General features: G+C 31.8%; 1 protein-coding gene across 1 annotated transcript; it reads left to right on the top strand.

The window, feature by feature from the left end:
* The first annotated feature begins 1,906 nt into the window (after nucleotides 1-1,906).
* LOC139488623 (mitochondrial thiamine pyrophosphate carrier-like) lies at nucleotides 1,907-20,124 on the top strand. The gene is made up of 6 exons (XM_071274355.1): nucleotides 1,907-2,028; nucleotides 6,081-6,266; nucleotides 10,606-10,767; nucleotides 11,456-11,635; nucleotides 14,399-14,591; nucleotides 19,745-20,124. Exons 2-6 carry the CDS (start codon nucleotides 6,141-6,143, stop codon nucleotides 20,053-20,055), a joined length of 972 nt encoding a protein of 323 aa, XP_071130456.1. The 5' UTR covers nucleotides 1,907-2,028; nucleotides 6,081-6,140; the 3' UTR covers nucleotides 20,056-20,124.
* The last annotated feature ends 4,132 nt before the right edge of the window (nucleotides 20,125-24,256 follow it).

Raw genomic sequence — 24,256 nt, 5'->3', positions numbered from 1 at the left:
TTGGAGTATGTGGCCGTTGAGTGTATAGAATCTCTGGCTTTTGTTCTTTATGCTTAGTATGTAGCATTTCTTTGCGTTAAATCGCATACCCCATTTATTTGCCCAATCTTCTAGGCTAGCTAGGTCTTCTTGTAGCAGTTTGTGATCTTTCTCTGTTTTGATGGTTCTGTATAATAGACAGTCATCGGCGAACAGCCGTACTGATGATTTGACAGTGTCCGGGAGGTCATTTATATGACATAGGAAAAGTAATGGTCCCAGAACTGTTCCCTGTGGAACACCTGAGTCCACTTTGACTTCTTCTGACTGTTCTCCCTCTACTACTACTTTCATCTTTCTCCGTGTCAGAAACATATTTAGCCAGTTGTTTAGTTGTCCTCGAATTCCGTATTCTCCCATTTTTGATAATAATTTGTTGTGTGGTACTGTATCAAAGGCTTTTGAAAAGTCCAGGATTGCGATATCAGTTTGTAGTCCGGCGTCAAATGCTTTCATGAAGTCATGTAAGGTGACTAATAGTTGTGTTTCACATGAGTAGCCAGATCGGAATCCATGGTTGAGTGATGTTAAGACTCTGTGCTTTTCAAGATGTTTGAGGATGTGCTTGCATATGATATGTTCTAATAGTTTGCAAGGTACCGATGTTAATGAGACTGGTCTATAGTTTTCTGCTGCGTGTTTGTCTCCTTTTTTGAATACACACGAGATGTTTGCGTTTAACCAGTCTTCGGGTAGTATGCCAGTGTCTATTGATGTTTGGAAGATGGCAGTAAGTCCTGGTGCTATTTCTGTAGCACATTCTTTAAGTATTTTGTTTGGTATACCATCTGATCCAGATGCTTTCGATGGGTTTACATCTTTGAGTAGTTTTTCTAGTCCTTTTGTGGTAATAAGTAGATTCGGTATTGTTTCCAGTATGTATTTTGTTGTTTTTGGAATTGATGTTGATTTGTCAATTGTGAATACGGATCTAAATTGTTGGATTAAAATTTCTGCCTTTCCTTTGCTGTCGCTGACTAATTTCCCCTTGTCTTTTAAAGGTGATACACCAATGTTGTCTGTTTTCCTGGATTTGATATACTTCCAGAATGGCTTTGTATTGTTTGTTTCTAGGCCTTTGATGATAGTTTCATTGATGTATGTGTATTCTGCTTTCCTGACTTGTCGCTTTACTTCTTTTTGGAACTGTCTATAGTTTGACCACTTTTTAGTTTTCTTAGCTTGTTGGTATAGTCGCTGTTTCTTTTTAAAGAGTTTTCTAATTTTGTGGTTTATCCAGGGCAAGCTGTTCTTAGAGCGGATTTCTTTTGATGGGATGTGTTTGTCCATACTTTGAAAGAGTTCTTTCTTAAAGGTATCGCTCATTTCTTGTACGTTTGTTCCACGATCCTGCATGTGACGGAGTTTTGTTGATGTTATTGAAATCTCCTCTTTAATAGTGTTCCAGTTTGCCTTTGAGTATATATAGCACTTCCTGGGTTTGCTACGTTGGTAATAAGGTTTGGTGTCACAGTCTGTAACAATCATTTCGTGGTCTGATATGCCAGGTGTGTTTTTGGATGTTTTGACAAGTGATGGGTTTGTAGTTAATACTATGTCAAGGAGGTTGTCTTCTCTTGTTGGTTGTTCATGGATTTGAGTGAGTTGGAATGATGATGTTATTTCCATGAGTTTGGTTTGTATCTCCTTATCACTTGAGTTATTTAGTACTGACATTGTGCTGTGGTTCATTGGTCAATCTTAGTTTTCCTGGATTAGTTTGTTTCATATATACTATATGCGAAAGGTCAACTTTATTTTAAGCATGTACCCATAAATCCCGAAAGGGAGTGTACACGGATTCCACTGTACCCTCGCAGCCCTCGAGGGGTGCTCCGAATAACGGAGGAATCTACCAGTACATATATACATACATACAACGTCTAATTGCAAGTTTCTTTCCCCGTATCAGAATAACCCCTTAGACAACAAATTTAACTTGAAAATTAAATCGATACAACCTTTCTTTGTCCCAGTGTTTAAAAGAAGGTAAGAAATTGAAAAGAACATATTTGAAATACTATTTTTAAATCAATGCACATAATTTGGGATCAACTGAACTTGGTGACCACAATATTGGTATTATCAATTCAATTCTGACAATATTTTATTGGAAAGAGCACAATAGAGGCTAGATGCGGTATCGTATCTCCTATACAAATGGAAATAGTTAGATAATAGTGTTAAGGAAATGAATATTCATTTCCTTAACACTATTATCTAATTTTTATGATAAATAGGTACGTCATATTATCCTAGAAAAATATCTAACGAAACGAACTAGCAAAAAATGTAGATATATTGACAAGATTTGCATGGATTATAAAGAATAAATTTTTGGGAAATAAGTGCGACCTGAACCTGGGTCGCAATTCCGAACGTTTTGAAATAGGAAAAATCCGTAGCTCTATGGTCAGCAAATAGTAAAAAAATAACATAAGGACCTAAGAGCGATGATACCGCAGCTAAATAGAGGCGTGATCCAAATACCTGAATACAGACAATTATAATATAAACATATAAATGAAATAAAGATGCATGTAACAACAAGTCATAAGCCAATTCTATGTATACCATTACATTATAAACTGATATTGATACCATAAACTTATACATCAGTATTATTCTAAATTTTCATAAATTTACTTAAAACATATATATATATACAATCACCTATATAAGATATATGTCGATATGCACGAACTACTGTAAAAGATTATTATCTGATGAAACGGTATGGTGGTCTCTCAAATCAAGAGCTTCTTCAATATACATACAAATAGATTTTAATTTTTTTTCAGACATAGGATTTAACATCTTAACTTCTAAATGCAGTCTTTGATTTCTTTACATGTAATAGGGACATTAAGGGATGTATTAGTAAAGTTATGGTTTTTGTTTTCTATATTTTGATTTGTATCAGTTTTATCATTATCACTTGAAGCAAGCAAATTTTTATAATGAATCTCCCATTCTTTGGCAGAAATAGCAGGCTCACAGTTTATATTATTCTTTTTTTTTGTAATTATTAATGCTTCCCCAAAATTCTTTGGTGTTCTTTGGGTTTATATCATTTATTTGTTTTATGAAGGAATGAAAAAAATCCTTTTTCAGTTTATTTTTAAGTTTACTGTATTCTCTTTTACAGTTGCAATAAGTCAATCTTAATGCATTATTATTAGGGGCGTTAGCTAATCTATTTCCAAGGGAACAAACTTCTTTTCTAGTAAGGAGTAAGCAATCATTTGACATCCATACTTTTTTAGGTTTTGCCTTTTTTGTATGTCTTTGCATTATGGATTTTTTTAAATTTGCTTTAAAAGAAACTGTTTTTTTTGCAGCTTCTAAATAGATTTCATTAGTTTTGGTCACTAAGAAGTCAAAATCATTAAAATTATTATCATCAAAAAAGTCAATTAGTTTGTTTAAAGATAGAATGTCTTCTTCACTGTTTCTTCTAATAAACCATCAATATAAATGTCCTTGCTCTGATCCGTCCATTTAAAAGTACCAGGAAGGGACCATAGTTCTTCCTTATCTATTTCTTTAGAATTTTTATAATTAAAAATATTCAATGCTATTAAACAATGATCTGATAGATCAGAAGATGGTTTTACCATAAAATTATTGATGGTATAAAATAAATTCTGTGATGTCAACATATAATCTACTGTGCTCTTACCATTACTATTATTAAATGTAAAGTAGCCAAGTGAGTCACCAAGGAATCTTCCATTCACAATTCTCATTTGAGAGGACTTACAGATATTTACTAGTAAATTCCCATGCAAATTGTTTTTTTGATTTAATTGATTTCTTTTTAAGGGTAGATCAGGTGTATAATCTTCCGGTACTGGACAGTCTGTAAAATTGTTATTAACACCATCATTTTGAATAAAGTCATTTAACCCTCCTGTGCGTGCGTTAAAATCACCAGTTAAAATCACCACTTAAAATCACCTCACCTTTCAATAAGAAAAAAGAAATATCATTTTCCATTTTTGTGAATGTCAGTTCAGAACTAACCTTATTAATATATGGTTTGATGTAGGTAAAACAAAGAAAATGTTTTTCTCCAAATTGAGAAAAGTTCCATCTATTTTCAACCATATTGAGAAGTTGTTCTGTTTTATTTCAGAAATTACATTTTTAAATTTGGCTTTTATAAATCTAAGCATGCCACCTGATGGTCTCCCCCTTTTTTTGCCTTAATAGGCTTAACTATATAGGGAGATGTAACACCTGGAAGATTTCCTGGACTCTCTCCACATTGTTTCTGTAAAATAAACTATATCATATTTACAAACATTTTCAATAAACAAATCATCCTGAAATTTATCTTCATTTAAACCATGAATATTCCAATGGGCAATATTCATAAAGGAGGGGGGATAGGAGGGGTCTTGATCCAGAAATCCCGGACTTGAAAAAACGAAATCCAGAGGTCCCGAATTTAAATAAAGCAAATTCCGACATCCAGAAATCCGGAAAAAAAGGATTCCCGGATCCCGAAAGGGTCAATCCAGAAATCCCGAGCTTAAAAACACCCGATCCCGGAGTCCCGATAAAGGTCCTATCCCCCCTCATAAAGCAAGTCAAAAATCTATCTACAAAGGACATGGGGAAAGGGAAATAACTCAATTATTATTACTTTAAAGATCTTTTTGGTTAATAAATAATATATGCAGGGACATATATATTTGTAAAATCATTGATATGTGTAATGTGTATTTTCTTTTCTTTCAGTTATCAAAATTATAGATTTAAAAGTTTCTTTTACTTTAACTTGAAACACCAAAATGAGATTCAAACATGGAACAAGGGAAGAAACTCTAATTTTTTGTTTCTTGGAATGTATGCTAATTTCATGTATGGTATTACAGGGGTAGATCCAGCCATTTTAAAGGGGGGGGGGGGTTCCTAACCCAGGACAAAGGGGGGGGTTCCAATTACATGTCCCCATTCAAATGCATTGATCGTCCGAAAAAAAGGGGGGGTTCCAAACCCCGGAACCCCCCCTCTGGATCAGCGCCTGTATTATCAATAGGGTTTGTTATTTTCAATTATATATGTGTTTTATTAACAACTTGTTTGTGTTTTTTTTATTTTAATGAATTTTGTCAGATATAAAAATTAAGACTTTTGCTTGTACTTTTATTCATTAACATGATAACTAAAACCTACTTAAATTAACACGCCGTTAATTACACAAGAAAATGTAAAATGGAAACATATTTAAATTAATACATAATATAATATTATGAATACCAGAAACAGGCGTACACACACAAAAGACCCTTTAACCAAAATATAAATATTTCAAAAATTTTGAACCAACCATTTTGTCAGAAAAATTACACTGGTTATGTAGCAGTTTGACAAACCCAAATTTTAATCATTGAGAAGCTTAATATTCCTTCTACAACACAACGTAATTAAAACGTTTAGCTGACTTTACAGAGTTATCTCCCTGTAGTGTTAGGTACCACCTTAACCAAGAATTTGTATAGTAAGATTACTATTAAACAAATACTTGGTTCAACTTAATGTGTATTGGATATTTGTTATATATGCATGTTTTAACCAGTTGAGCATTTTGCATGATAGTTGGTTTAACACTGTTTAAACTTTCCTGAAATACCACCTTAACTAATTATTTTGCATGTTTAATAAAATTAAGAAACAAACTGTGTGCTGATTTTACCAGTATCCTTTCAGGTATCAAATACTGTATTGGGGAAACATTTAAAGCAAGTAAGAAACAAAATTGTACATGGACATTGTCACATCTCACATGACCTTGGACAGAAAGCATGGGTTGGTACAGCAAACAAACTGAGACATCTCAAGTCATTAAGAGGACTCTATGGGGCCTTCACCTCAAAACAATCTCGGACTAACAAAATGTGTAAATGTCAATGCTGTTACAGTAAAATGTGATGTATACCATGTATACATTAATATATGTACATTTGTAAATGAGATTTCAAATTAAATTACAATTTTGGGTTGAGTATTAAAAAAATGTACCTATTTTGCATATGCTACTTGTGTGACCGTCTATATTAATAGGGTTCCTATTGATAAACTGTGTCCATTAAATGGTAGGCTATAGACCAGAAGAGTATAAACTATCTTCACAGGAGTATGCAGCTGTTGGAGCTTTCTCTGGATTTGTAGCCAGGGTTGTCTGTCAACCATTTGATGTTCTCAAAATAAGATTTCAGGTATGAAAAGATATTAATCCATTAATTGTATGTAAATTTTGATAGCTAAATAGATTTTCGATTGGTTGACTATAGTCTCATTGAGACTATCCCACTTGACATTGAATAAAACATTGACTTGAAGTTCTCATGACATCTGAACATCGTATCTACCTTGTGCAACTGTTAAAGGGAAAATTCGCGATTTTTTACTTATGGTTCAAATATGTTCATTATGACAAAATATATATATTCACAAAGTTTTATCGCTATATGTCCAGTAATAAAGGAGAAATTGAACAATTAATGAAATTTTTTTAACTACTTCCTGTAGGTCGTGACGTTTTCTCCTGGTTTTTGCATGCCGGGATTTAAAATACAATCAGTAAAAGTCTTGGTTTTTAATGATATTTAAACGTAATCGTAAGCGCGCCGATGACTTATGGTTTATCTAATAAACATCCGATAATAAGAAGATAAGACGCACAGACGTGCAATTGTACACATTCATGAGATAAATTTTCTATGTTAAACGTATATATTCGAATTATTTTAGTAGACAACCAAAAAAGTTATAAATTTATTAATTAATGCATTTTCGGACTGATATATGAGGTGAACAAATTAAAGTACAATAATCTGTAAAGACAATATGTTGGTGTACTCTTATTGACCTTTTACTATCTCTGCTTTGACTAGATTTATACGATGTGTGTATTCACGGTTCTGTGGCAAATTGAATACTCTTAGATGGCTTGTTGAAAGGTAAATTGTTATTTGCACTTCGGTATTTAACCACGCCTCTAGGGCACACCTTGCCAGGTGTGACTGTCTATTCGGATCAGTGGATTATAAAACAAGGGAGCATTCAATATACACATCTATAATACTAATTCAAGTTTCAAGTTTGTTACAAATAAAAATAGATCGCCGTGGAATTATTTAATTATATTTGCTGTATCATTTATTTCAATTCAAATAAATTAATTTACTAAGTAATAAAATTTAAACAATTTTCGGTTAAGACGGGAAACTTAATTCATGTGTCAGAATGAAATGATATACACCTCTTGTCCTTGATGTATGTCTCATTGAAAAGGGGGAATTAGAAATAGCTTTACCAAAGCATTTTGATTTTCTTTATTAGGCAAAAAATGTACGAGAACACTTACATTTAGACTTTTGAAAGCCATGTATTAATGTATATCTGAAACTATCTGAAGATAAGTAGATAAATCTACCGAAGCGGAGTATAATATGTACGAACAAAGAAAAATACTTTTGTTTTTAAATCTTTGCACATTCATGATTAATTATTGTTATCTATTACTCATTCAATTACTTAATTGGTACCTAAAATATGTCTACCGCTTGGCATTAAAACTCGGTGTAGTAGGAAGGGTTTTATTACATATACTAGATTATATTATTTGGATGAGGATTTGAGCTATCCTATAAAACACATTTATTAGTTTTAACTACATTCGAGCCCAAAGGATATTAACTTAAATGATTCAATTAACTTTACTCACATATTACTTATATTTCTATCTTATGATTTTTGCGTGCTTGTTTTTATAGAACAGTTTATATATGGTCCAAAAATTTATCATAAAATCATAAATAAAAATATCTTGTTCGGAGAATGATAGTACTATAACAGTGGTTCCAGTCAGTCAAAAGAGTCAGATTTTGACGAGTATGGTCATATTGGGTACGCACTAGAGCCAGGGTATACCGAAGAAGAACTCCATAAAATGGAAGCTGCAGAAAGTTCTCGAAATCAAGATATCCTTAGCAACCATCGCTAGTTTTTAAAACACAGATTGGTGTTCGTGTACTAACTGCATACTTATGTCGTTATTAACGGAATGTCTATGTTGCCACTAATTTACTCTCTTTGATCGTAATATTGAATTGGGTGAATGCATAAGTAACAGCATCGATTTCATAACAGTTTGTCTGAACCCGGTTGTTCTTGAAACTAACTATATAAGTTTTTTTTTAAGTACAATCGTATTCATATTATACATGTTAAATGAATGAACAAATATTAAACCTATCTGTTTATTGTTTTCCGTCCATGTCTGCTCATCGCCAGAAATAAAGTTTGTCGCACGAAAAAATGGTGTTAATTCCAGAGTCAAAATTTAAAGAACTTATTTTCCATGTTTTCTGGTATTGTTCGAAAGAGAATTGACCTAACAGAAGAATTACTATCTTAGGCTGTCAGTAACACATGTAGAGTAGTGGGTCGTTGTTGGACATGCAAATCTTATAAAGTGTATCATCTGTTAAATTTGCAGGTCACTGAAAGGGGAAGTTCCATACGGAAGTAGGTTTTGAGATTGATTTTTTTTTATATCCAGTGACACATTTTACATGCGTATTCTTGAACGTTTGATACATCATTTACTCTCAAATTGCAAAAAACGAAAACTTCCACTTGAATTTATAGTATTTGTTGAAATAGTCCTCGTCTCACAACGTATAATACTCTATCTATTTGACCAACGATGTTCAAAAACAAAAGACAGCGAATTTTATGTCATCTTTCCCTATTTTTGAATGTAACTTATAAGGCTGTTCAACTGGCAAGAATACCGCCAGAGACATATATACATGTCTCTGATACCGCTAAAGCGAACAAGCAGTTTATTCATTAAATTGCTATCATATCACGGCAAGAAAGAAAATAAATCCCGAAATTGATTTGAAACTTTAATACTCAATAGTTTTCCTAGAAAATACTCACACCCCTTTGGGATTATTAGTGTACGTCCAGTTGCATATATTTTACATGAATGTCGGAACAATTGTGATGATGACGAATTTCTTCCTTTATTCGAGAACAATCTAATTGATACATAAAACTGGGATTTTACTATGTTCATAACTTCGATGAACCAAAGCAAGATATATATCGACCTGTATTTAAATCAAACTGGTTCTCTTCTTCTTCTTCTTCTTCTTTTGGTATACAATATAGTCTGATACATGTATATATTTTAAATTGCACTATAGTTCCGTAACTTTCTATCCAGGCGTATAAGCCAACATCGACAAGTGCGTACATTTTACCAGTCTGTCCTTTACTATAATTGACAAATTACATTTTCCCAAATTAACCCTCGGAAAAAATATGTATATAGATTTTTATTTCTACAAATCTTTTTTTTTTTGTGGTATTTTTTATATTTTCATAAATAATATTCTTTACACCAGAAATGTTATTTATAAACAAGCGTACGAGTTAAATTATTGGCATCATATCACTTTCGGACACACAAGACAGAGATGTGTATTATACACCTGATAGTTCAAAATGGAAAGTTATAAGTCTGCCGTGTACACTGATCAATACCTACAGAAGTGAAACGATGCATGAACTTGCAAGCCCGACAGGAAATCGCTTGAATACCCGGACGTGTCACCTGAGTCCTCACACCCCTCACAATACCTTTGGGAGTAATACCTTTAGCCATGCTGGTGATCAGATGAGGAAAGATCTGAATTTATTTGAATAAAGTTTATTACTTTAAAGAATTATGAACGAATTAGATTTTTGAAAACAATTTTCACGGAACACTTATTTATTATTTGAACTGTGACTCTTTAACTAATTCGAATATTAACAGTTTAAAAATAACAGATATATAATAATGGTCATTTAAAAAAAAATAAGAACATTTTCCGTATCAAGTTTATAGTTAGTCAGATAAAACAATCGTACGATTGACAAGATATCGACACGCAATTACGACTACATCGGTTACTGTAGTTTTGGTCCTTTGTGTTTTATAGACATATCGTGATTATAATCGTAGAAGATGACAAGATGGCGGAGCGTAGAAAATATATACTCAAATTTTAAAATCGATGTTGATCTCTTATCTAGCGGAATAAAACTTTAATATCTATAAATTTGAGCCTTTTTATACAGAATGGACATAATATCAATTTTTGATTTTTTTGCGAAGTTTCCCTTTAATATAATTTTTCATAGCAAAAAAATATTGTATACAAATGTAGTGTTAAATTATATTTTATGCATTAGCCTGAATACAAAAATGTATACATGTATAACAAAAACAGAAAATTGTGTTTTTTAATCATGATATATGAATCAAAGTTCCCCTACAGTGAACATTTATGTTTATATCAATGCATTTGTAATTAAAAGGAACAGCTATTTTTCAAGTATTATGGATTTATATATGTGTACAATGTGATGGTTGTCAAATAAAAAAATGTTTGCAGGTCTAGGAAGACACTTTCTATTGAGCCAAGTGAATGTACTTATAAAATAGAGTTATCTTTCTTGTGGCATGATTTTACTTTAGTTTCTGATTTCTTGTAGCTTCAAGTTGAACCTGTATGTAAACCAACAAGTACATCATTTTCTAAGTATTGGGGAATCCGACAAGCGTTCCAGTCTATCATAAAAGAAGAAGGAGTTACTGCATTGTGGAAAGGGCATGTTCCAGCACAGATATTATCTGTTGCATATGGTTTCACTCAGGTATAAAAATATTACAAATATATTTACACATTCATTCAATTTTTAAATATCTGTAGTATTTTTAACAAAGAGGTTTAAAACGATATGCTGTAGTCTGTATGTCCCTTGTTCTGTCTAAATTTCACGAGTAATGATAATTCAAGTAGGCTTTGATCATACATGTATGATGTAGTTTCATGCATCATTATAAAATATTTACACAAAATACAATAGATACATTTTGGTTTTTTTGTTATAATTTTTAGATAGTTTGTCACAGATTAGGCAAAATTTAAACATATATCAGTTAATCTGAAGTTTGCTATCTCTGAGACCAGAGATGCGATTCAGACACACAAGGTTTTAATATTGTTTTTTTCGTTTTGTTAAACCTAGTATTTATATGTATACTTTACTTAATTTGCACTCTATTGGGAAAGTGTATATTAGTTAATAGTTTGCAATATTATTTACTTTACTGTATATAGATATAGGAAGTTATGGTTTGAGTGCCAATGAGACAACTGTATGTATTATTTACTACAATATTTTTGTTTGCGATTTTGTCCGAAAATGAAAACAAATGTTCATGCAGCATTGTATCATAAAATAAATAACCAGTCTTCACTGTGATTTGAAATAAACGATAATGTAGAAAATTTCATATTTTTTTTCTCAATAATATGTAGAATTTATTCTTTGATTTTAGTTTGCATCATTTGAGTTGCTGACCTCTGTTGCATGGAGATTTTGTCCACATGAGTTTACAACAAAGCACCGTCCAATAGTCCACACAGTTTGTGGAGGACTAGCAGGATGTATTGCTATTACTGTGGCACAACCAATGGATGTACTGCGGACTAGATTTGTTGCCCAGGGAAATGAGAAGGTAAGAGCTGTATCCTTGCATTTCACAAACTTCTGTAGATGTATAATATACGGTAAAAAACCACCATGTGTCTTATTTACCTCTGTAACATGTCAAAACTTCCATTAGATATTTTTGAGTTATCTCTCTTTGTATAGTCAGTATTCTTAATAAAAGACTTGACATTCATCTTGATAAAAATAATATAATTCATCCATGTCAGATTGGTTTTTCAAAAAAGAGTAGAACATCTGATCATATGTTTGTTTTAAAAACCATATTAGACAAATATACTAACAAAAAAGGGGGAAAAATTTATGCTTGCTTTGTGGACTTTAAAAAGGCTTTCGACAGGGTCATACACTGTGGTATTAAATATAAATTATTGGAAAACAACATATCTGGAAAATTTTATACTATTTTAAAAGATATGTACAGCAAGAATGAAATGTCTGTGAAAGTGGGCAATGTATTAACACCATCTTTCAGCTCGCTAGTTGGGGTAAGACAAGGGGATGTTTTAAGTCCAAACTTATTTAAGCTGTTCATTAACGATCTGCCGCCAAAATTTGAGCCAAGTCCAGATGCTGTTGATATCAATGGGCGTAGAATTGATTGTCTTATGTACGCTGATGACATTATTGTATTATCAAACACTAAAAAAGGTCTTCAAAACCGACTTGATATATTGCATACTTATTGTATTGACTGGTGTCTAGATGTAAATTTGTCCAAAACAAAAGTTTTAATTTTTAACAAGCCTGGAAAATTTTTGAAGGAATCATTTTATTTAGATAAAGAGGCTGTAGAATGTGTTAATAAATGTAAATATCTAGGGATAGTCTTTACCTCTAGTGGTCTTTTTAAACAGGGGAAAGAAGAGCTATTCAAAAAATCCTTAAAGGCAAAATTCAAATTACAAAAATCCATGTCAGCTTGTAATCCAAGTATTGATACTGCAATACATTTATATGATCACACAATAAAACCAATTTTATTATATTGTAGTGAAATTTGGGGTTCATTTAAAATTAACTCTGCTGCTTGCAAGAAAAAAAGTGATTATCTATTTGAATTAATCTACATAAATGATTATTTGGAAAAATCACATTTCAGATATTTAAAGTCTATATTCTTGGTGTAAATAAGAAAGCCTCAAATTTAGCAGTGTTATCAGAGGTTGCAAGATTTCCTCTTTATTTTTCTGTCATTATATCTATGGTAAAATATGTACACAGGCTTAACAAGTTGGACAAAGGGTTACTTTATGATGCTTATGTTTGTAATAAAATTTTAGATGCAGAAAACATTAATTGTTGGTATTCATCTATGAAATATGTACTTCAATCACTTGATATACAAAATTTAGATACAAAGCTCAATAAATTAATTAACTTTGTAAAAGGTAAACTTTGTAATAGTTTTAAAACATTTTGGTTGGTCAAAAGATCTGAAACCTTATCAAAAAGGTAATAGTAAATTAGAAAATTATTTCAACCTCAAGACTGACTTTGTAAAGGAGGCTTATTTATCAATTAAAGATTTTAGTATAAGAAGAGCTATATGTAAAATGAAAATAAGTGCTCATGATCTTAGAATTGAGAAAGATAGATATAGTAAAAAATACATAGAGAAAACTCAACGTCTATGTCATCACTGCTTATCACATGGATCAAATTCTATTGAAGATGAGACCCATTTTACAGTAAATTGTCCATTATATGATGAACAGAGGAAACTGTTATTTGATAAAGTTATCACTTTTTGTACTAATTTTAAAGAACTACCTAATGACAAGAAATATTTCTGGCTGTTCACAAATGAGCATTTACCAACTCTCATGTGCCTAGGAAATTACATTATTAAAGGTTTAGAAATAAGATCCAGATGTAAACAAAATATATGAAATAATATAATATTTTATTGTTATTAGATTTAATATAATAGTTATATAAAACACATGTTGTGTTAGGCTCTGGTCCTGTCCATAATGTTATAGTATGGTATTAGTTTTCTGTTTTGCTTTTTCCAATCATATTGTGTTGTAAAATGATGCCCTTTATGGGTTCTTGATTAGATTAATAAAATTCTTATCTTATCTTATCTTATCTTATCTTATAGAGTTCATTAAATAAAATGAAATAGAGGAATTAAATAAAATTGAAAAAAAAGAAAAGACAACTTTTATAATAGCATTCATATATTTTATCAAATCATTTACAGTTTGATTATTTTGTCCAAATATTATTTTAAATAGAGAAAAAAGTGTAAATTGCATTTCAAGGTTGTAAATGCACACACAAACTTCAAAGTTAAGAAGGAACAGCTTGTACTTTGATGTTTCTGTCATCTAGATTTAAATTACTTTGTTTTCACATTTTCTTCAATTCATACTATAATATAGTGATCAAATGAGTGGATATATGCTGATCCAGGGGGCAGGGGACACTTTTATGGGGAAAATTGGTTGATTTTATAGGGAATTACAGAAGCATGAATGGACCAGGCCCCCTCTTAGGGCTGTCAGTGGGCCCCCCTTATGAAAGTTTCTGTATCCACCTTTTGTGAGCTCTCATTTTATACAAAAAGAAGTCATATTGTTTTTATTATGTTTTTTGAAGACAGCTGGCAAAGGCCATTTGATGCTTGGAAATTTTTTTCAATATTCCATCTTGTTTGTAGAGTTTTATCAATACTTATATGAAGTCTATATATATAGAAGATTTAAAAAGATCGACTTATCTTAGAAATAAAATTTGGATGAACTTATTTTCTTCTTTTCAGATATATTCCTCATTATATTCAGGAATTCAAACCATGATCAAAGAAGAAGGTTTCCTGTCTTTTTATAAAGGTCTTGGTGCGGCTGTTGCACAAATTGGACCACAAATGGGCCTCCAGTTTGGATTCTTTGCTTTGTTTACAAGATTGTGGAGAGGATGGTTTGACAATCCAGGTCATAAGAGGTCACATGCAGGTAGAGGAAATGGATTTAGAAAAAATTGTATTTGTTGCACCTGTCAATCAATAAACAGACTTGAACTGTTATGTAATCAAGTTTGATATCTGATTGTTTACATTATGCAGTCAGGATTCTACTTTGTCAAAATTATCTCCCCATTACACCAGTTCATTTTCACTATCTTAGAAATGGAAAGCCATCCAGGTGGAATTTTTGGAAATTTATAAACATTTAAAAAATGTCTAATTAAATATTTCGTGAAAAGACTAGATTTTTTTTAGTGGTTGAAGACTATAAACCTTAGTTATCACACACAAAAAATTATTTGTTTTCGAAGATATGCATTTTCATCATCCAACTTGAAAGACTGTCGTCAAGTACTTTTAATAAAAAAATAGCTATTCGAACACACTTAATCTGTTTTTATGATTCATTAGATTGGTATTTCACTTGACCCATATATTTCATCTTTTAGTACTGTGATTTTTTTGTGTTATAAAGTCAACCTGTAACTTTAACATATAAAAATGATAGAATCTGTCCTGAAGTGAGATGATGTATCAAAAATTCTTGCTTTGTACAATTTCAAGACAATATTCAACTCAAACAAGCCCTAACATAAAAAGGCGCACTCGATTTTCTCTTTTCAATACAATTGTTACCCATTTTATAGAACTTTTTCTTGAGTCAAATAATGGAAGGGCAGACACGAAAATTACTGAACTAATAGATAAATATGTTCTCCGTACGTGGTATTTTTATAAAAAAATTGGAGGTTATGCATTTTCTACATCCAACTTGATAGATACATATGTCGACGACTTGATATGTAATTGTTCTGCTTAACTATGTAATAGATAAATTTAAACCTATGCAAATGGTGTTTTTAAAATAGGACAATTGTCATTTTATTTGTTTCTATTAACTTTTAATTTTTATGTTACTATAGTAAACATTACAGTAAGCATTTATCACCTTCTCTAACAAAGAGCTCCAATTCTTTAGTTCTGTTTCAACTGAGTTTCCGCCTGATTATGATCAAATGTATATTCTTTATCCATGAAATAGTAAATCCCTGTCTAAATTTTTTTGGGGGACACATTCAGATTGACAAATGAAGATATAAGCATATCTTCAGTTGCCTCACATTTTATTCAGATGATGATTCAAGTATTGCAGATCAAATGTTTTGAAATTTGCATAGCTGTCAATCATGAGATAGAATTTGATTATATTGTAGTGGATTTGTCATCTAAACTTGAAAAAAGCCGTTTATATAGAGCCAAATATATCTATGATAAAAAATAATCAAGCATCTCTAAGAGTTTATTTCAGTAACTAATGTTTAGATCAGATGAAATTATGTGTTTTATCATACTTACTGCTATATTTTACAAAAAAAACATTTTTTGTTTTGTTTGATTCATTTTTATACGCCCGTCAAAATTTTGACGGGACGTATTATGGTATACAAATGTCCGGTGTCCGTCCGTCCGTCCGTCTGTCTGTCTGTCCGTCCGTCCGTCTGTCTGTCAGTCCGCCCGTCCGTCTGTCCGGCGTAAACATGTCGCACCGTAACTTGAGAACGACTTATCCAAATTTCATGAAACTTAATTTAATATAGTTGTTTCTTATGATGGTCAAATGATCTGTATACTTTTTGGTGAAAATAAGATTTAAACTTTTTGAGTTACGGCACTTTGTAACTAAATAAGGCAACAGTAGTATACCGCTGTTCAAAACTCATAAATCCATGGACAAAAAACAAAATCGGGATAACAAACTAAAACCGAGGGAAACGCATTAAATATAAGAGGAGAACAACGACATAACACTAAAATGTAACACACATAGACAAAATCCCACGAGAATAATATATATAACATCAAAACCAAATACATGAATTTGGGATAGACAAGTACCGTGACACGTCTTATCGCAATGTGAATTTACACGATTTATGATTATGGCTTAAAACTAAAACAGGGGTGTTTTTTTTTTCACATGTCGCACCGTATCTCAAAAACGTTTCTTGATTATTGCTTAAAACTTTACACACTTCTTAGTTATATTAATCTTAATATCTGTATACTTTTTGGTGATGATTCAAAATTTCATTTTTGAGTTTTTGAGTATTTTGTAAAAAAGGGGGCGTTTTTTTTTACATGTCGCGCCGTATCTCAAAAACGATTTATAATTATTGCTTAAAACTTTACACACTTCTTTTTTATATAAATCTAAAGATCTGTATACTTTTTGGTGATGACTCAAAATTTTATTTTTGAGTTATTGAGTATTTTGTAAAAAAGGGGAGGGTTTTTTATACGCCCGTCAAAATTTTGACGGGACGTATTATGGTATACAAATGTCTGGTGTCCGTCCGTCCGTCCGTCTGTCTGTCCGTCCGTCTGTCTGTCCGTCCGTCTGTCTGTCCGGCGTAAACATGTCGCACCGTAACTTGAGAACGACTTATCTAAATTTCATGAAACTTAATATTGTTGTTCTTTATGATGGTCAAATGATCTGTATACTTTTTGGTGAAAATAAAATTTAATTTTTTTGAGTTACGCCACTTTGTAACTAAAACAGGGGTGTGTTTTTTTTCACATGTCGCACCGTATCTCAAAAACGATTCTTGATTATTGCTGAAAACTTTACACACTTCTTAGTTATATTAATCTTAATATCTGTATACTTTTTGGTGATGATTCAAAATTTCATTTTTTAGTTATTGAGTATTTTGTAAAAAAGGGGGAGGGTTTTTTACATGTCGCACCGTATCTCAAAAACGATTTATGATTATGGCTTAAAACTTTACACACTTCTTTGTTATATTAATCTTAATATCTGTATACTTTTTGGTGATGATTCAAAATTTCATTTTTGAGTTATTGAGTATTTTGTAAAAAAGGGGGAGGGGGTTTTTACATGTCGTGCTGTATCTCAAAAACAATTTATGATTATTGCTTAAAACTTTACACACTTCTTTTTTATATTAATCTAAAGATCTGTATACTTTTTGGTTTGATTCAAAATTTTATTTTAGTGATATTTGTAAAAAAAAAAACAGGGTGGGGGGGTTTGGGTTTCACATGTCCCGCCGTATCTCAAAAGCAATAAATGGTAATTGCTTAAAATTTTCTCAAAAACTATTTATGATTATTGCATAAAACTTACACACAAGACGTCGGGCGTATCATGCGCTCATGGCGCAGCTGTTTATTTTACATGTCGCGCCGTATCTCAAAAACAATTTATGATTATTGCTTGAAACTGTACACACTTCTTTGTTATACTAATTTAAAGATCTGTATACTTTTTGGTTTGATTTAAAATTTTATTTTAGTGATATTTGTAAAAAAAAAACAGGGTGGGGGTTTCACATGTCCTGCCGTGTCTCAAAAACAATAAATGGTTATTGCTTAAAACTTCCTCAGAAACTATTTATGATTATTGCATAAAACTTCCACACAAGAAGTCGGGCATATCATGCGCTCATGGCGCAGCTGTTTTTAGCTCATCTGGCCCGAAGGGCCAAGTGAGCTTTTCTCATCACTTTGCGTTCTTTGTCTGTCGTCGTCCGGTGTCGTCTATCGTCGTCTGTCATCGTCCGGCGTCGTCTGTTAACTTTTACAAAAATCTTCTCCTCTGAAACTACTAGGCCAAATTTTACCAAACTTAGCCACAATCATCATTGGAGTATCTAGTTTAAAAAATGTGTCCGGTGACCCGGCCAACCAACCAAGATGGGCGCCATGGCTAAAAATAGAACATAGGGGTAAAATGTAGATTTTGGCTTATAACTCTGAAACCAAAGCATTTAGAGCAAATCTGAAAGGGGTATAAATGTTCATCAGGTCAATATTTATCTGCCCTGAAATTTTCAGATGAATTGGACAACCCGTTGTTGGGTTTCTGCCCATGAATTGGTAATTTTAAGGAAATTTTGCTGTTTTTGGTTATTATCTTGAATACTATTATAGAAAGAGATAAACTGTCAACAGTAATAATGTTCAGCAAAGTAAGTACTACAAATAAGTCAACATGATCAAAATGGTCAGTTGACCCCTTAAGGAGTTATTGCTCTTTATAGTCATTTTTTACCAATTTTTTCGTAAATTTTGTAGTCTTTTACAAAAATCTTCTCCTTTGAAACCTCTGGGCCAAATTTTACCAAACTTAGCCACAATCATCATTGGAGTATCTAGTTTAAAATATGTATCCGATGACCCAGCCAACCAACCAAGATGGCCACCATGGCTAAAAATAGAACATAGGGGTAAAATGTAGATTTCGGCTTATAACTCTGAAACCAAAGCATTTAGAGCAAATCTGAAAAGGGGTTGAATTGTGTATCTAGTCAATATTTATCTGCTCTGAAATTTTCAGATGAAATGGACAATGGGTTGTTGGGTTGCTGCCCCACAATTAGTAATTTTTAAAGAAATTTTTCTGTTTTTCGTTATTATCTTGAATATTAGTATAGATAGAGATAAACTGTCAACAGCAATAATGTTCAGCAAAGTAAGATCACCTCAAAGAGTTATTGCCCTTTATAGTCAATTTTTAACAATTTTCATTCATTTTTTGAATTTTTGTAAATTTTTACAAAATATTTTCCTGTATAACTAAAGGGTCAAGTTTATTATAGATAGAGAAAATTGTAAGTAGCAAGAATGTTCAGTAAAGTAAGATCTGCAAACACATCACCATCATCAAAACGCAATTTTGTCATGAATTCATCTGTGTCCTTTGTTTAATACATGTATGGACATAGACCAAGGTGAGCGACACAGACTCTTAAGAGCCTCTAGTTTAAATGTTGCTACAGTTGCTACGGCCTACCTAAGGGAAGATAACTGAGATATGAGGGGAAATAATTCAGATAAAGTAACTTTACAATAGAATGTGTTGTGAATTAATATATTTTATGACGAAGCAAGAAAATTAGTCTAGTCACCCATTTATTTCTTTTCTAATTTGAAAGCATATTATAAGAGCTATCTTCTCATATTGTATCTCAAAATTCTATAGTGAAGTTTTCTTTTTGAAAAAAGCATGATCTAACTTCATTATGACATCTTAGTTTAAAAAGACTTCTATGGATTTTAATTTAAACCATCATCTAACTTAAGTAAATGAGAAAGAAATTTATTTTTTATTTGTAGGTGTAACAGAAGTCTTAGTATGTGGATCTAGTGCAGGAGCTATTGCAAAAACAATAATTTACCCTCTGGATGTTATTAAAAAGAGACTAGAAATACAGGGTTTTGAGAAAGCCAGGAAAGGTTTTGGTGCTGTAAGACATTATAATGGACTGTGGGACTGTATGATCACAATAATGAAAGAAGAGGGAAGCGTCAGAGGTCTTTATAAAGGACTTTCACCAGGGCTGATAAAAGGGGGGTTGGCAGCCGGTGCTAACTATTTAGTTTATGATCAAGTGTGTTACTTGTTAAGAAAGTATCATTCTTCTTGACAAATAGTTAGAATAATTTGATTTTATACCTTGATTTTTTTTCAGTATTTTAGGCAGCAACCATTTGAATTTCTGGGGGGGGCTATGGTTTTTTTTTTCTGGACAAATTTTTTTTTTCGCCTGTGGCGAAAAACAATCTATTTTTTTCGCGACAAGTCGAAAACAATTTTTTTCTTTCAATTTTAGCATTACATATAGTGGCAGCTGAGGGTGAAACAAACAATATTTTTTTTCTCAGAATCAAAAACAAATTATTTTTTTCTCCAAAAACTGGAAACAAACTTTTTTTTCCAAAAAAAACCATAGCCCCCCCCCCCCCCCCCCCCCCCAGAAAATCAAATGGTTGCTGCCTTAGTAATCTTTTAATTTTTTTTATTGTAAATCTCATTTTTGTTTCATATTGCAGTGTTGTTGTTGTTGTTTGTTGTTTTTATTAAACTTATGAAATGATTAGACATTTTATTGAATATATGTTCAACGAATTTGAAGTAACAAGAAACGATCTTAAAAGATACAAGATTATTTATTGTAATATTAGAAAAATCTGCATACAGGTATATGTATCAGAAATTAACAACTATAGGTTACTGTACAGCCTTCAAAAATGAGCAAAGACCATACTGCATAGTCAGCGATAAAAGGCCCAGAAATGAAAATGTAAAACAATTCAAATGAGAAAAACTAACAGTCTTATTTATATACAAAAAATAAACGAAAAACAAATATGTGACACCTAAACAAATGACAACCACTGAATTATTGGCTCCTGACTTGGGACAGGCACATACATATAGAATGTGACGGGGTTAAACATGTTAGAGGGATCAAAAGCCTCCCCTAACCTTTGACAGTAGTGTAACAGTACAACATAAGAACAAACTATAAAAATCAGTTGAAAAAGGCTTAACTCATCAGATGGATACAAATATGTATACTGTGGATTCATTTTAATTCGTGTTATACCAATTTTCGTGGGTTTTGAAGGGCAAAGAGAACCACAAATTTAAGAACACAGAGTGGACGTGGCTGGGTACTTGTATATCCCAACAACAAAAAGACACTTATTATAGATCTGAGAGTTCAGTCACAAAAAAACAGTTCGTAAAAAAAAAATCATGCATTTTATTCTTAGACTAAATTATCAATCAGTACACATCCTACATCCAATGCATTTAGTGTAAAGACGTCATAAACAGTCAGAGAAAAACATGACCTTGTGCAATGCCAAGATTGAATTAGTTTGTTTATAATTGTAATCCGTGACTACCATGTGATCATTGAGCTTGTCAGTGCAAATACAGTTCATAAATGGTGTGCTGGACTCTTTTTTTAATTATTAGCTCACCTTGCCCAAAATTATTGCTGTGTACAGTTGATCTCTATCTATAACACTATTCAAGATAATAACCGTAAGACCAAATTGGTCAGTTGACCCCTTAAGGAGTTATTGCCCTTTATAGTCAATTTTTAACAATTTTTCGTAAAGTTTTGTAATCTTTTGCAAAAATCTTCTTTAAAACTACCGAGACAAATTTAACCAAACTTGTCCACAATCATCAATACGGTATCTAGTTAAAAAAAAATGTGTCATATGACCATGCCTGCGAACCAAGATGGCGGACATGGCTAAAAATAGTACATAGGGTAAAATGCAGTTTTTGGCTTATATCTCTACAAGCAAATGTTTTAAGCATTTAGAGCAAATCTGACGGGATACAATTGTTCATTAGGTCAAGATCTATCTGCCCTGAAATTTTCAGAGCAATCGGGTAACCAGTTGATGGGTTGCTACCCCTGAATTCGTAATTTTAAGGGAAATTTTGCAGCTTTTGGTTATTATCTTGAATATTATTATAAATAGAGATAAACTGTAAGTAGCAATATTGTACAGCAAAGTAAGACCTTCAAATAAGTCAACATGACCAAAATGGTCAATTGACCCCTTAAGGAGTTATTGTCCTTTATAGTCAATTTTTAACAATTTTCACAAAGGGCGGTAATGGCCAATTTTGGCCTCAAATTTCAGGTTCATCTGATGAAAGATTTTGGACACTTTTATTCAGTTGATTCAATTAGTTTATGTGAAAGATTTTAACTGATCGAGTCATTTTTAAAAAACCTTCCGATTCAAGCTTAAATATAAAAAATCTATCAAATATGCCAAAAAATGTCATTTTTCAGATGGTTTTTGTCAAAAATGAAAGTGGCCGCATCCGTGTTCATCCTCAACTTTTATATATGTTATGTATTATCATCAAATACAACTTACATTTCAATATTAAGAATGAACAAAAATGCGGCCACTTTCATTTAGGACGACAACCGTCTAAAGATCTCTAAAATTTAACTGAAATGCTAAAATTGTGAAGATTTCAGTAATTTAGCATGACTAATTAATGGTACTAGTACCCGATATATGTGTATTGTATTGTCAAAAACAGCCCATATTTATGCAGAAGAAGCATTCTACTTTCCAACAAATAACTAAAAGCTTACATTTTAACAATTTTGTAAAACTGCTATACTTTGGGGCCAAAAAGGGGTCTTACTGGACCTACTCCTTTTGTAAATTTTTACAAAATACTTTCCACTAACTACTGGGCCAAGTTGATTATAGATAAAGATAATGAATGTTCAGTAAAGTAAGATCTACAAACACATCACCATCATAAAAGCACAAATTTGTCATGAATCCATCCGTGTCCTTTGTTTAATATGCACATAGACCAAGGTGAACGACACATGCTCTTTAGAGCCTCTAGTTTGGATTGCAAGTTTTGGTCGTTGGTTCTCTACCATCTATCAAGCTTCATCAAGCGATAATCTGGCCACCATGATATATGCAAAAAGTTGAAAGTGGCACCAACAACTAATTTACAATTTCAGCTGTACTTTTTGCTGCTAGATTTCTAGCACGTGTTTCGTATATAGATATCCATTTACATTTATACTGTATGTAAAAAAATCACATGGATTCTAATACTAGTAAGTGAGATGTAGCGCAAAGTAAAGTAAAAAAAATATCTTTCAAACTGACATTATCAAGATGTTTAATTACAGCCGATCTTATTGAATGTGTAGCCAAAGGTAATATCTTTGGTTAGCTTGCTTGTTAGTCGAACCGTCAAGTCATTGTAAGTTAGGTAAACTATCATACTTTAACAGGTCGAGAACTCTAGATTTCTTTACGTCAGAATATATTTGCATATTAATTTCCCAAACACAAGGCCAATACGGCCTTGAAAAACTGACCAATCGACTCAATGAGCTACAATGCATTGTGGGCTACTATGAATTTACTACAACGGAAAACACGTGGAATTAGTGGAAGAACTGTCAACTAATATAGTGTCTGGGATTCTCAAAATATATGTTTTTGTTCTGCGAATATGATTATTGTAAAATATATAACATAATCTTCGATTTGCATGCTCAGATTAAAAAAGTATTGTTTACGCGCTTCACTATTCGACCTTCAATTTCGCCTTGTTAAAGTTGTTGAACAGGTTTTTTCCATTGTTATACATTGTACCTGGGCAATAATTTTACGACCTGAAACAAGTGAAATTTCAGATGAAATGACCACTGTCCATTATGAAATTTTTATGAGCTCTTTTAAACCTGTATAATGTCATTCAAAAATCATTTCTGAAAAACACAAACACTTTCACTGAAACACTTCTATCTGTACTGGATGAGTAAAATTTTTATCAGGATCTGAACTGAAAGTAAGAACATCATAATATTCAGTATGCTTAAAATAAGTGTTATGAAAGCGGCAGGGCGGATTTAGCCATTTTAAAAAGGGGGCCCTAACTCCAATCTATTTATCAAAATTTTTCTTTATTTTTCAGTACACATTAAAAAAAATTATTAAATTAAATCTAACTCCAATTCATTATTTTTCAGTACACATTCAAAAATTTATTAAATTAAATCTTAACTTCAATTCATTTATCATAATTCTTCTTTATTTTTTAAAGTTTTTCTTTGAAGAAAAAAGAAACCTTACAAATAAACAAGATAAAACTTTATACCTAAACAGTGTACCAAACATGTTATGCTTTAAAAAAATTTACAGGTAAATCCTAGGTGAAATTCTAATTAACCTTGATTGTTATAAAAACAAATTATTTATCAAAACATCTATTGTTATTTGCAATTGGGAATAGAAGGAATAGTATTTTTAAAAAGTGGGAAT

Source organism: Mytilus edulis, chromosome 9 (assembly GCF_963676685.1).
Source record: "Mytilus edulis chromosome 9, xbMytEdul2.2, whole genome shotgun sequence".
NCBI lineage: Eukaryota > Metazoa > Mollusca > Bivalvia > Mytilida > Mytilidae > Mytilus > Mytilus edulis.
This window is presented reverse-complemented; position numbering and strand designations above follow the sequence as displayed.

Coding starts and splice junctions, on each gene's coding strand:
- LOC139488623 (XM_071274355.1), top strand. CDS start 6,141: ATGGTAGGCTATAGACCAGAAGAGTATAAACTATCTTCACAGGAGTAT. Junction 11,636..14,398: donor TTGCCCAGGGAAATGAGAAG/GTAAGAGCTGTA, acceptor TCTTCTTTTCAG/ATATATTCCTCATTATATTC. Junction 14,592..19,744: donor TCATAAGAGGTCACATGCAG/GTAGAGGAAATG, acceptor TTTTATTTGTAG/GTGTAACAGAAGTCTTAGTA.